We start from the raw sequence: 12,994 nt of genomic DNA, 5'->3' as shown, positions 1-12,994 counted from the left end.
AATGATTATCTATTCTAAGGATAGGTCATCAGTAAGTAGATAGCGTTGCTTATTAAAAAATAATAATAATTAAAAAAAAAACACAGACTGGGTTCTGCTTTTTTGCGTACACAGCTCCTATGCAGAACTATGTATCTTCATGGTTACAGTTTACAAAACAATTTAATGTGATGGTGAACATACTGTATCTTTTTAATGTGGCTGCAAGTCCACAATGACTAGAAAACCTGCTGAAATCGCAATCCAGTGTAAGTGACTAGCTGGTCCTGCATGGCTAGTGAGGCTGTCCTTCATATGTATAAGGCTAATTTTACACGAGCGTGTTCAGTCCGGTAAACGCACTCGGTGATGGCTGCATTTCCCGGACCGAACACTGCTGCTCTGGCCACAATTCACAGCATTACTATGACTTATGATGCTGTCACATCCTGCCTTACCCGGGACTCTAGTATACTGTTCAGTAAACCTGTGGTCGGACACGAGCTCACAGCATTATAGATCATTATGATGCTGTGAATTCGGGTCAGAGGAGAAGTGTTTGGTCTGGGAAATGCAGCCATAACATAGAACGTGTTTCACCGAATGAACACGCTTGTGTAAAATTAGCCTTAGAGCATAGTCAAATGGCCCTGTTTTGCGGTCTGCAAATTGCGGATCCGCAAAACACTGGCAGCCGTTGTGTGCCTTCCACATTTTGCAGAATGCAAAGGGCCAGCGCTATATTATTTGCGGGGCCGCGGAACAGAACTACGGATGTGGACAGCAAATGGTGTGCTGTCCGCATCTTTTGCTCGCCCATTGAAACAAATGGGTCTGCACCCGTTCTGCAAAATTGTGGAACGATTGCGGACCCGTACATTCAGGCCCTTAGGGTTTGCCTGTCACAAGGCGGATCTTAGGTTGCTCCAAAATTGCAGTTGTTGTCTGCCACTATGGGCCACTCATTATTGCGGTTATGTTGAAGGACACACAGTCGTTGCAGGGTTTCTGGACACGGCGTATCATGGCACATGCACAGTCTTAATTTGTGCTGAGACTTAAGTATAGGTTCTGGTTACTGCAAATGTGTGAGTTTCTATGGCCTGTATTTTTTTTTTTAATGAGTCATATTGCTAAAAGCACATTATAAATAATCCCCATGGCGTTAACCCTTTCTGCCCGCAGGATTGGGTGACGGCCACAGATATCCGTGTGACCCTGAACAGGCTCAATACGTTTGGAGATGAAGTGTTCAGTGACCCGAAGGTGCTGAAGTCCTACTACTATGCCATTTCTGATTTTTCAGTAGGAGGCAGGTGAGTTTCCTCGCCCTGATGATGGTTCTGTGGTTCTCTGGCTGCTTTTCTGCAGAAATATTTGTTGATTTAGATTACGTACAGTAATAGTGGAAGTCGTTGGTGAAAAGGGTCGTATACAGGACCTGTCTGTTCTAATGTTAGTAAGTACTTGCATTACTCATGCAAAAAAAAAAAATCTGGATTGGCTTTTCTGCCTTGCATCATTCTCAGATTATTTCTCCTGAAATTTTCTTTCACTAAATCGACAACTGGATGATCCCATTGTCTTGTCACGAGGGTTGTCGCTACACAGACTGACTCTATCCAGACAGATAATTGGTAACCCCTAATTGTCAATGTATTATATTTCCAAGAAATAACAAAAGAACAACACCGAAAAGCAGCGCCCTTGTATTTATTTTACTGTGTCAGGATTGATGACCAGTCTTTAAAGGGCATCTGTCAGCACCTATGGCATTGGCTGACCTTCTGCATGTGCAGCTGAAGGCATCTGTGTTGGTCCCATGTACATATGTGCCCGCATTGCTGAGAAAAATGAAGTTTTATTATATGCAAATGAGCCTCTAGAAGCAACGGGGGCGTTACCATTACACCTAGAGGCTCTGCACTCTCTGCAACTGGTGCAGCCTATTCACTTTGACAGAGCCAGGTGTGATCACATTTTCACCGCCTGGCCCTGCCAATCAATCAAAATGCAGAGGGCGTGGCAGTTGCAGAGAGTGCAGAGCCTCTAGGTGTAATTGTAACGCCCCAGTTGCTCTTAGAGGCTCATTTGCATATAATAAAACATCATTTTTCTCAGCAATGCGGACACATATGTACATGGGGCCAACACAGACGCCTTCAGCTGCCAAGCGCACATGTAACAGGTCAGCCAGTGTTGTAGGTTCAAATCTGCTGACAGATGCCCTTTTAAGCTTCTTAGTTGACCCCGCAGTATGGGGCTTCTGTGTTGTGGGTGGTCATCCTACATGATCAGCACTGGTTGTCTTGCACCAGCTTAAACCCATCATACTAAAATGATCCTGGCATGCTTGTGTTCGTTCTATTTACAGGCAGTGGAGTCTGCCTCAGGGGCTATCCTTCCAGTAAGAGGACCCTCATGACTTTTGCCATCGTTACTATTTTATGATAATTTCCTTTATGGAAGCTCGGATACTTAGGCAGTCTGCTGCGCACATGTATTCCTGCTTTTTTTTTTTTCCAGCTTTATTCTCGTATTGCACAACCTTCATCTGGCCAGTAGATTATGAAAACAGTCTTGTTCTCGGTGTTAGGACATTGGTGAAGAAGCCAAGATTTGTGGGGTGTATTTCCTCCTCAGCTCCTCTGAGTATCATTTACTTGTATCATCCAGAATACTTCTTGTTTTACAGGTGCAAGTGCAACGGCCACGCCAGCGAATGTGTGCGCAACGAGTACAGCAAGCTTGTTTGTAACTGCAAGCATAACACGTATGGTGTGGACTGTGAAAAATGTTTGCCCTTCTTTAACGATCGACCCTGGAGGAGGGCGACTGGAGAGAGTGCCCACGAGTGCTTGCGTGAGTAACTTTTTTTTTTTTTGTTTGTATTTGTTTGGCAGGACCAGCTAAACATCTAATGTGTAGAAGGTCCTCCCAGAAAATCTCATGGCAGATGTAGTGGTAGATAATGATGGGACAGTGGTATTTCTACATCCCAATCCTTATGTTCTCAGGTGGATAAACCGCTGCCGCAAGTGGTGCCTGGCAGAAGCCTAAAGGGGTTCTGTCATCAGATACTTCACAATAAAATAGTCTCACCTTAGACTTGCGTTTGACAGTTGAACATCATGGTCTTGGCCCCATCTTCCTAGATACCCCCCATTCTTGAAAAATCGCAGTACAGCCCGTGTGCCGAACGAACTCCCGCAAGGCTTAAGCGCCAGGTGTGAATATGTCTTTACTGCCTGGCCCTGTCATCTCCGTTCAGGATGTGTATGGGAGGCATCAGGAAAGAGAGCCATCAGCGAAACGAGCTTCTTGTATATATGGCTAGCCATAGTTGCCCAAACCTGCCCTAGGACTATGGCCTCAGACCTTTTGTGTAGTTTTCATTGCATACATTCTTACACTGGTCTGTGTTGACGAGCAAATTGAATAATAGCGCTCCCCCTACCATGCCTACAGTAGCATTACAAGCATCCGTTGCAGCAATCGAGATGCACCCAGCTGGGACTACATGTGACCAACGATGTCCATGTCTAAACTTTACCAACACTAATGATATACAGACAGTTTAGAGTACGGTCGTCTAGTATGAGTTTATCAATATTTTTCTGTTTGACTTGTTTTTGCAGCTTGTAATTGTAATGGCCGCTCTCAAGAATGTTACTTTGACCCGGAGTTGTACCGCTCTACTGGACATGGTGGCCATTGTACGGGGTGTTCAGGCAATACAGACGGACCAAACTGCGAGCGGTGCAGAGAAAACTACTATCGGCAAAACGATGATGAATCTTGCCTGGCTTGTAACTGTAACCCTGTTGGTACGTATATGTCTAACGAGCTTTTTATGGAGGTTCCTGTTGCATACAATGTATGTTATTCTTACAGCATCCCTGCCATTTCAGAACTTTTTTTTTGCTAGGTGGAGACTCGCTGTAATGATGTCTGCCCATAGACTGCACATAGAGATAGGAGGTTCTACTCCTTAAGGGCCTATTGCACACGACAGTATGGCTTTTTCAGTATTTTGTAGTCTGCAAAAAACGGATCCGCAAAAAATGTTACCGCTAACCCCTGATAGAACAGTACTATCCTTGTCTGTTATGCGAACAAGAATATGACATGTTCTATCTTTGAACAAAACGGAAAGGCAATGCATACATTCCTTTTTTTTTTTTGGGGGGGGGGGGATATCCATTGTAACTAATGGTTCCGTATACGGAACGCAAAAAACGGAATGTAAACGGGGAAAAAAAAAACGTTCGTGTGCAAGAGGCCTAACTCTCTCTCTCTTTTACTCAGAATCGCCATCTAGGACATTATTGAGAAGTGCTCAACAGTTTAGATGTGAATAAAGCACTTAAAGTGTCTCAGCCTGCTATTTTCTCTCTGCACTTCCTTTCTCCTCTACCCCATCCCCTCTCCATAGACTTCTATAGCCTGATCCTGATGTAGTCCAGTCCTTCGGTGACAACTGAGCTAATCTCAGGTACTGGTCGGAACCGAAGCAGAGTTAATAACTACCAAAGTTATTCAACAAAGTCGTGCACGACCTTGTGAACACCTAACTTCGGCTCATCGGAGCCCATACATTCTAATACTGTACGGAGATGAATTTCCGTACAGCAGTATTCTGAAGTTTTGAACGAAGCAACTTCGGATGAAGCATCCAAAGCTCACTTCACATCCTTTTGCTTGAAAATCTCTCCTGGGTCTGAAGCAAACAACAAGAGCTCTTTATGACCACATTCGTTTAGCAGACGGTGTCGCGTGTCCAGTGTAAATAAGCCTCCTGCTGTCCTCTACGCAGAGAGACCTCACACTGATTATCTTCCTCTCTGGCATTGTGCTCTGAGATCTCCTTCTGCAGTCCAAGCTCCCGCTCTAAAATGACCTATACCTCCAGTGTAGAGCCATTGTATTCCAGCTGTATATCCACAGTGAGATTGTCAGCACAAGCTGTTATATTAAAGGGCATCTGTCAGCAGTTCTGTACCTATGACACTGGCTGACCTGTTACATGTGCATTTGACAGCTGAAGTCATCTGTGTTGGTCTCATGTTCATATGTGTCCGCATTGCTGAGACCGTATGTTGTAATAGGAAGGTTCGTATAGCCCCTTGGACACCTACAAGACTAATTTACTTATCTCTAAAATCCTTTTTTTAAAGAAAATAAAAGCAGACAGCCCTATAGGACCGGTATATTGCGGACATGCTAGCGGCGATCTAGCCGTGCATGTCCGGATCTCTATAGCCCAAAACTTGGTGACAGAATCCCTTTTAAAGGGGTTGTCCTCGGGGTACCGTATCAATGTGAGATTGGTGGGGTCTGATTCCGGGCGCATGCACAGATGCAGGGGATTCTGCTGCCTATATCTGCGCACGTGCTGGACACATACACTTACTGTTCAGCACCTAGTACGCAGGAATAGTCCATCTACAAGTCACATGACTGCTGCCATCTTACAACCCATGGACGCGTATTATGCCCAGTTAGTATGTCTACTCAACCAGGGCCTTTACTATGACACTTCACTAAGTTGTGACTGATATATTGACAAGGGGAAAGGTAACATCTAGTTGTCAACATATTAATTTCCAGGAGGAAAAACACAGGAATGGCACAATACAGAATTCTAAGAAAAAAAAATGCTCCAGAGTTTTCATTGGTCAGACAAGCACTTAGGGTAATAAACTGTTCTGATTCTCTCCAGGTTCTCTTAGCACCCAGTGCGATAACTATGGACGTTGTAGCTGTAAGCCCGGGGTTATGGGAGAGAAGTGTGACCGCTGCCAGCCTGGCTTCCATTCCCTCACCGAAGCTGGCTGCAGGTAACAACCACATTTCATAATTATTCTAGGGCCGTTCCTTCTGCATCGCTGCATGTTACATCGGATGGTAATCCACTTCTCTTTCCTGTAGGCCCTGCGCATGTAACGCTGCCGGTAGTACAGATGATTGCAATGTGGAGACCGGACGCTGTAGCTGTAAAGATAATGTAGAAGGCTTCAACTGTGAACGGTAAGACACTTGAGAGTGCCGCAGCAGGGTCCATATAATCATACAGATTGTTGTTTTCTTCATCTGACCTTAGTTTCTTGAAATGTATTTCCTTGCATAGTTTATGGGACCTGGCAGACCCAACCTGCATCAGACAGGTTGGATTTTAAAGGGGTTTTCCCATCTCTCCGTTTCCACAGCGAGATGTGACTGAGCCTTAGGTGGCCGGTTTTACAAAAACAGCCGGACGGGCCGGCACTCTGCTGTTTCCCTTACTCCCAGTGTAGTGAATGCAACTGTGAAACGGCATAGCAGAACAAGCTCTGCTCTACTCCGGGATGTATGGAAGCAGTAGAGCTTGTTCTGCTACGCTGCTTGCACAGCTCCCATACATTACAATAGGGGTTTTACGGAAACGGCAGAGCACCGGACAGTTCAGCCGTTTCCAGAAACACAGCCACCTCGGGCCAGCGCTTAGTCCCATCTCTCTGCAGAAATGGCCAGATGGGACAACCCCCTTTAAAGGGGGTTGTCTCACCTGGAACATTGGGAGCATATCTTGAGGATATGCCACCCATGCCAGTTAGGTGCAGGTCCCACCTGTGGGTTGCACACCAATCTCAAATGGAGTTTCCAAAGAGAACGAGAGCGCACCGCACATGTGCGGACGCCCTCCATTCATTTCTATGGGGATGCTGAAAATATCAGAGTGTGCTGAAGGACAGCCGAGCATGTGTGGTGCACTTTTCTTCTGAACTTTGGCCGCCCAGTTCTCCACCTATCTGATATTGGTGGTATATCCTAGCGATAAGCTACCAGTGTTCCAGGTGAGACAACCCCTTTAAAAGTTTTTAAATGCTGGTGACCTATCCCCCTGGACATCAGTATCTGATCGGTGGGGGTCCGACACCTGTGACCCCCACCAGTGTCAGACTGGGGTACACTAGGGCTCCTGCACACTAACAGACATGGAACTTTTTTCCATGTCTGTACCCTTCACTTCAATTGGGCCACAAAAAATAAAAATAAAATTATTCCGTGTCTGTATGTCCGCATTGCCGTTCTGCAGAATAATAGAACATGTCCTATTATTGTCGGCATTACAGACAAAGATAGGACTGTTCTATTAGAGGTCGGCTGTTCTGTTCCGCATAATGTGAATGCACACACCCGGTGTCCATGTTTTGCAGATCCGCAATTTGCAGACTGCAAAACATCGGTCGTGTTCATGAGCACTTACTTTATCTTTTATAATTCTGTTATCAATGTATGACATTCACAGCAAAATGCACAAACATACATGTGGCAGAATTTACACATATATGAATATCCTGCACTTAAGTCAGAAACAAGACACATGCAGCGCACACCAATCACTCCATGGACACATGTGGCACACAAGAAATTTATACATGGGTCACATGCTGCACATACCCAAAAACAAAACCAATAACCCCAAAGAAAAGTGGGAGACATGATCACATAACAAACAATATATGAAACAAAAGGCACAAGTGTACAGGAGGGGGGGGAGACCTCATGTAAGGAGGTCAGATACAACCTCTCTCCCAAACACCCAACTGGCAGGGAAAAAGATGTCACAGCCCTAGTTATACATCAGCATGAAAATTGTGAGAACTGTAGGTTCACTCAAAGTATCATGTACTGGTATGTATGTTGCATGCACAGAAAGATTAAATGAAAAAATTTACAAATAGCACAAGGCAAACTAGCCCACCCAAAGACCTGGGATGGCCGCATAAGGTATGCACATAGCCATTGAACTGTACAATACAGACAGCCTCCGCAGCCTTGTACATTTACACCAGTAGGAGGCTTCATCACTGTGCGATATTTCTACCTAGTGGTTACAATAATCTATCCTGAGAGACAAGAGAAATAATTAATTGCTCCTCCGTCTCATCTCCGGTCCGAGCCTGACCCCCGCTGATTAGCCGTTTGAGAATGCACCAGCGCTCCTGTGAGTGCTGCAGCCTTCTCCGTGCTTACCAAGCACAGCGCCGTACATTTGTATAATGGCTGTGCTTGGTATCACAGCTCATCCCCATTCACTTCTATGGGGCTGACCTGTACCTAGGCCAATTGACACATGAATGTATTGTCACTGGCCTAGGAAAAGCTGAGAGGAGGCTGCCGCACTCTCAATCAGCTGATCGGCAGGGGTCCCCCACGATCCTGAGGATAGGTCTTCAGTATTAAAATCTCGCAAAACCCCTTTAAGGTTGTTTGCCATATTCTCCTGGAAAATCTCCTAGTACGTAAGTCAACTGTATCCATAGGCCCCTATGGATTTGCGGTCCGCAAAACACGGATGGCGTCGGAACAGCACGGACAGCCTTTTAATATAACTGCCTATTCTTGTCTGCAAAGCGTGGACAAGAATAGGACATGTTATATTTTTTTTGCGGACCACCGAGCGGAGCAACGGATGCGGACCCATTTACTTTAATGGGGCTGCAAAAGATGCTGTCCCCATCTTTTGCAGCCCCATTAAAGTGAATGGGTCCGCATCCGAGCCGCCAAAACTGCAGCTCGGATGCGGACCAAAACGGCCGTGTGCATGGGGCCTAAAAAGCAAATACTTTTCTTACAAAGGGATGGTGGCTGGCATTACATAAATGATCTACCACATGTATACTGGTCACTATCTCCTACTATAGAAGCCATCAGACCTCAACAGGGGTAAAGAGAGAGTTAAGATTTTATTTAAAAAAAAAAAAATGCATGAAAGGGAAAAAGACCTTCCGCCCCTCTCCTATAAATCAGGTTGTGTGTGGCGATAAAATCGAATTCACTCCTCTCCCTCTTTCTTTTAGATGTAAGCCCGGTTTCTTTTACATGGACGCGGCAAATCCCCGTGGCTGCACTCCCTGCTTCTGTTACGGCCATTCCTCAGTGTGCAGCAGTGCTGAAGGCTTCACCATGACCAATGTCGTCTCCACATTTGAGACCGGTAATTATCTTCTAGGGCTGGGAATTTTGTCGCCCCTGCTGTGTTCTAAAATAAGTAAATCGTTAACCCTCTTATGACTGCACCGACTACTGTTTCACATTAACACAGGCCACAGCTTATTCCTACCTTCCCATTTGTTCCTTGCCCTTAGATAATAGATATTTCTTAAGGGATCCCTATAGCAGGCTGGTGTCTGTAGGGGTCGGGGGCTCCTGATGTGCATGTCACTCCGACTGTACATTAATAAGGACATTCCCCATTGTAACTGCAAGGTCTTTTGGCTAATGACTGTTGTGCGGCCGCTTGTACGGTAAAAAGTGAAACTTTCTATTAAGTGCCCTCACACTATATTGTGCATGGGCAGCAGGAGAAGTCCACTTTTACCCAGTCGACGTGGTAGGTTGTGTGCAGACCGTGTGAATGCCTGTTTGCATTACTGACACAAAGGAAGGGGATGATGGATTAACTGCATTCTGCTCTCTCCACCGGAACTTGCCTTTCAATGCCTGTGGTATGTCTTTTATAGATACAGACGAGTGGCTGGCACAGCAGAGGGATGGAGGAGAATACCCACTCACCTGGGTTTCAGAGAGCAGCTCAATATCGGTCACCTCCGAAAGCTACTTTCCAGTCTACTTCATTGCACCTGGTAAGTCTAAAGAAGGACTCCGCCGCCACTCCTTCACCACGCCCCTTTTAAAAGAAATTTTAAGGCGTACTTGCGGTCGCTGTGACCCCGTCATTGTTTACACAGGCAGCTCTTCTGTATGGGATGCTGCAGCTCAGTCCCATGCAAGGGAAGAGAACTGTGCCTGTACCAGCCACTGCGTGGTGCATGTGAACCCAATAAAGGAGGCGGCCTGCCACAGTCCCTTCCTTCTGCTGATGATCAGGGGTCTCGGGGTCTTACCGGCACCAGATAAATGGCCTAAAAATAAAGGAAAACAGGGTGCCTAATCAAGTTTCTGTGAACTCCTTCTACTGGTCAGAAGTGGGGATTATATGCTTCACCCATGACTTGAAAGGGTATTCCCATCTTAGACATTTATGATGTAATCACAGGATTTGTGCCATAAATGTTTGATAGATGAGGCTCCCTCCACCAGAAACAGCGAGCTCGTCTGTTTTCATAATCCCGGCCACCTCTGCACTCGATCGCAGCCTGGATTCCGTGGCCACCTGGAGAATGCCAGAGGAGATAAGTAGGACCTGCATCTATCGGATATTTATGGAGTATCGTGTGGTTATACCATAATGTCCAAGATAGGAATGCCCCTTTAATGTTCGCTCATTGTGAGATCCGTTGGTTTTGGCAGATGCCCTCGGTGTATACCCAAGGTCAGTTATCCGGGTGCATTCAGTACATTCCTTAAAGAGTTGTCCTATGAGCATTGTGTGTTCCTCTTTTTCCAGTTTATTTTCCAAAAAGTTCTTTCTGAACATTATAACTTTGGAACATTCAGTTCCTGCCGTGTGAAGAGGGCAAGCGTAAGGCTTTCTGCAGGAAATTAAGAAGTGATGAACTCTGTTATCACAATCATCATCTGCTCTCTGCTAAAATGTTATTTGTAGCTGGCAGACATAATATGATATTAAACGAAGGAAAGGCCGTCTGTGGCTCAGGATGTGGTTTAATTTAGAATTGCGATCTGCAGGAGGTCAGTCTTTCAATGTCACTGCTCAAAATCTGACATAATCTGCTCTGACATCTAGTGGCTGACACCGGTACAGCACAAGTTACCGCCGTACATGTACAATATCTCCTTATGGGGAGAGTCTTAAACGGCGTGAGGAGTCTTATAGGACAGGCAACATTGACTTATCGCAGAGGTCAGCAACCTCCGGCACTCCAGCTGTTGTGAAACTACAATTCCCAGCATGCTCCATTCGTTTCTATGGGAGTTTTGAGAAGAGTAGAGCAATTATGCTGGGAGTTGTAGTTTCACAACAGTTGGAGGTTGCCTACCCCTGACTTATAGGGTAGCTACCTTCCATCTGAAAGCATTAGAAGCCGAGCTTGCTTATAGCTCATCTGAATACACCATACATATAAAACACACATAATAAATAAATATATATATATTTATCTCTATCTATCTCATGGCATGCTTTTATTAACGTATTGGTACAGAGGGGGAGAGGACCCTGTAAAATATACAAGGGAAGGTAGAAGAAAACAGTAGGTGAAGGGTAGAAGCTGCCCATCTGTCTGTCTAGTGGCAGTAGAGTTATTGTAGGTGGTAGACTTTCGAAAAGGTGAGCTTTCAGGTTGCGTTTGGATGTCGGAGGATTTTATGTCCTGGGATTTTGAGTTCCAGAGTATTGGAGATGCACGTGAGATATTTTATATCAGGAGAGCAAAGGAAAAGGTGTTGTGAGTATCCGAGATTACGTGTGGGGATATATTGGGCAATTAAGTAAAAAATGTATGAAGACACAGAAAAACGGAATAAAAAAAGGGTACAAGGATGGTGCGCTTCCCAAACAATACTCTGCACCAGGCATCCTCAAACTGCGGCCCTCCAGCTGTTGCAAAACTACAACTCCCAGCATGCCCGAACAGCCTGCAGCTATCATCCTACAGAAGGGCATTGTGGGAGTTGTAGTTTTACAACAGCTGAAGGGCCACAATTTGAGGATGCCTGCTCTACACGTTACAATGAAGATAAAGGAACATCCGCTTTTATTCAATAGTGTTTCACCATTTAAGTCCAGTAGACAATGCGTTTTGGGGTTAAAACCGCACCTTCATGTCAAATGGACATAAAAATGTACGAAGGGGACAAATGGCAGTGCTTCTTCAGCAGCCTTGGGGGTCTGACCACTAGGACCCGCACCGATCAGGACAATGGGGTCCCCTTCTATAAGCCTTCCACAGTTAGCCAAGTGTAATGCTAAATAGTCCTCCCACCACTGTAGTCACGCAGGGACTCTGCGACCCCCATTCTCCCAATTAATGGGGGTCTCAGTGATAGGACCTCCCTGCGATCATACATCTATCATTGTATATCTCAGGGATCAACAACCTCCGACACTCCAGCTGTTCTGAAACTACAACTCTTAGAATCCTCCTTTCATTTCTAAGGGAGTTCCAAGAATAGCTAAGTGTGCAGGCTAGGAGTTGTAGTTTCACAGCAGCTGGAGTGCTGAAGGTTGCAGAATCCTGGTCTAGGTGATAAATGTTACATTAAAAAAAATACCTTTTTGAACTTTTCCTTTATGATTATTTTTATTTTATTTTTTGTTAACCCATCTCCTTTCTTGCAGGAAAGTTCCTCGGTAATCAGGGTCTAAGCTATGGACAGAATCTGACCTTCAGTTTCCGGGTGGAGCGACGGGATACTCGTCTTTCTGCTGAAGATTTAGTCTTGGAAGGGGCTGGACTCAGGGTCTCCGTGCCTCTGATTGCTCAGGGGAATTCCTACCCCAGTGAAAGCTCTCTGCAATATGTATTCAGGTAACGAATATGATTTCAGCGTACGGTGATAGACAGGGCCGGCCTTTGGGGTGTGCGGGCTGTGCGGCCGCACAGGGCGCCATAGCAACAGGGGCGCTGGGCGGCTGACAGCTCGCAATGTAATATGCGGCAGGCGAGGCTGCACTTGTGTTCTCCCTCGGGGCGCCCCCTCCATCTCCCCCTCCCCTGTCTGACCTGATTCGTTCCTCCTCCCCTGTGTCTGACCTGCCTGCTGCCCCGCAGCTGCCAATAAGAAGAGACATGGGAGGAGGAGGGGAGGGGCTGAGGCCACTGCGCCACCAATGAAGATAACTGACCTGTAATACAAATACAGGAGGCGGGTGCCGGAATCAAATAGCCGGCACCCGACCTCTGTGACAGGGAGCTGCGATCAGCTGCGGTACCTGAGGGGTTAACTGCCGCTGATCGCAGCTCCCTGTCACAGAGGTCGGGTGCCGGCTATTTGATTCCGGCACCCGCCTCCTGTATTTGTATAAGAAACGTTGGTGGCACAGTGCGCCCCCCCCTCAACACCCCAGTATAAGAAACGTTGGTGGCACAGTGCGGCCCCCTCC

The 12,994-nt window shown here is 46.0% G+C and overlaps 1 protein-coding gene across 1 annotated transcript in view; it reads left to right on the top strand.

Moving 5' to 3' along the window:
• LAMC1 (laminin subunit gamma 1) overlaps positions 1 to 12,994 on the top strand; it is a 105,511-nt gene that overhangs the window by 64,390 nt on the left and 28,127 nt on the right. Inside the window, exons 3-10 of the mRNA XM_044300827.1 lie at positions 1,165 to 1,295; positions 2,675 to 2,841; positions 3,618 to 3,806; positions 5,702 to 5,819; positions 5,911 to 6,009; positions 8,826 to 8,962; positions 9,489 to 9,611; positions 12,230 to 12,419. Coding sequence (XP_044156762.1) covers positions 1,165 to 1,295; positions 2,675 to 2,841; positions 3,618 to 3,806; positions 5,702 to 5,819; positions 5,911 to 6,009; positions 8,826 to 8,962; positions 9,489 to 9,611; positions 12,230 to 12,419 — 1,154 coding nt within the window. The remainder of the gene's footprint in view (positions 1 to 1,164; positions 1,296 to 2,674; positions 2,842 to 3,617; positions 3,807 to 5,701; positions 5,820 to 5,910; positions 6,010 to 8,825; positions 8,963 to 9,488; positions 9,612 to 12,229; positions 12,420 to 12,994) is intronic.

This window comes from Bufo gargarizans, chromosome 7, assembly GCF_014858855.1.
Source record: "Bufo gargarizans isolate SCDJY-AF-19 chromosome 7, ASM1485885v1, whole genome shotgun sequence".
Classification (NCBI taxonomy): Eukaryota; Metazoa; Chordata; class Amphibia; order Anura; family Bufonidae; genus Bufo; species Bufo gargarizans.
The sequence above is the reverse complement of the archived record's forward strand: the minus strand, read 5'-3'. Positions and strand labels throughout refer to the sequence as shown.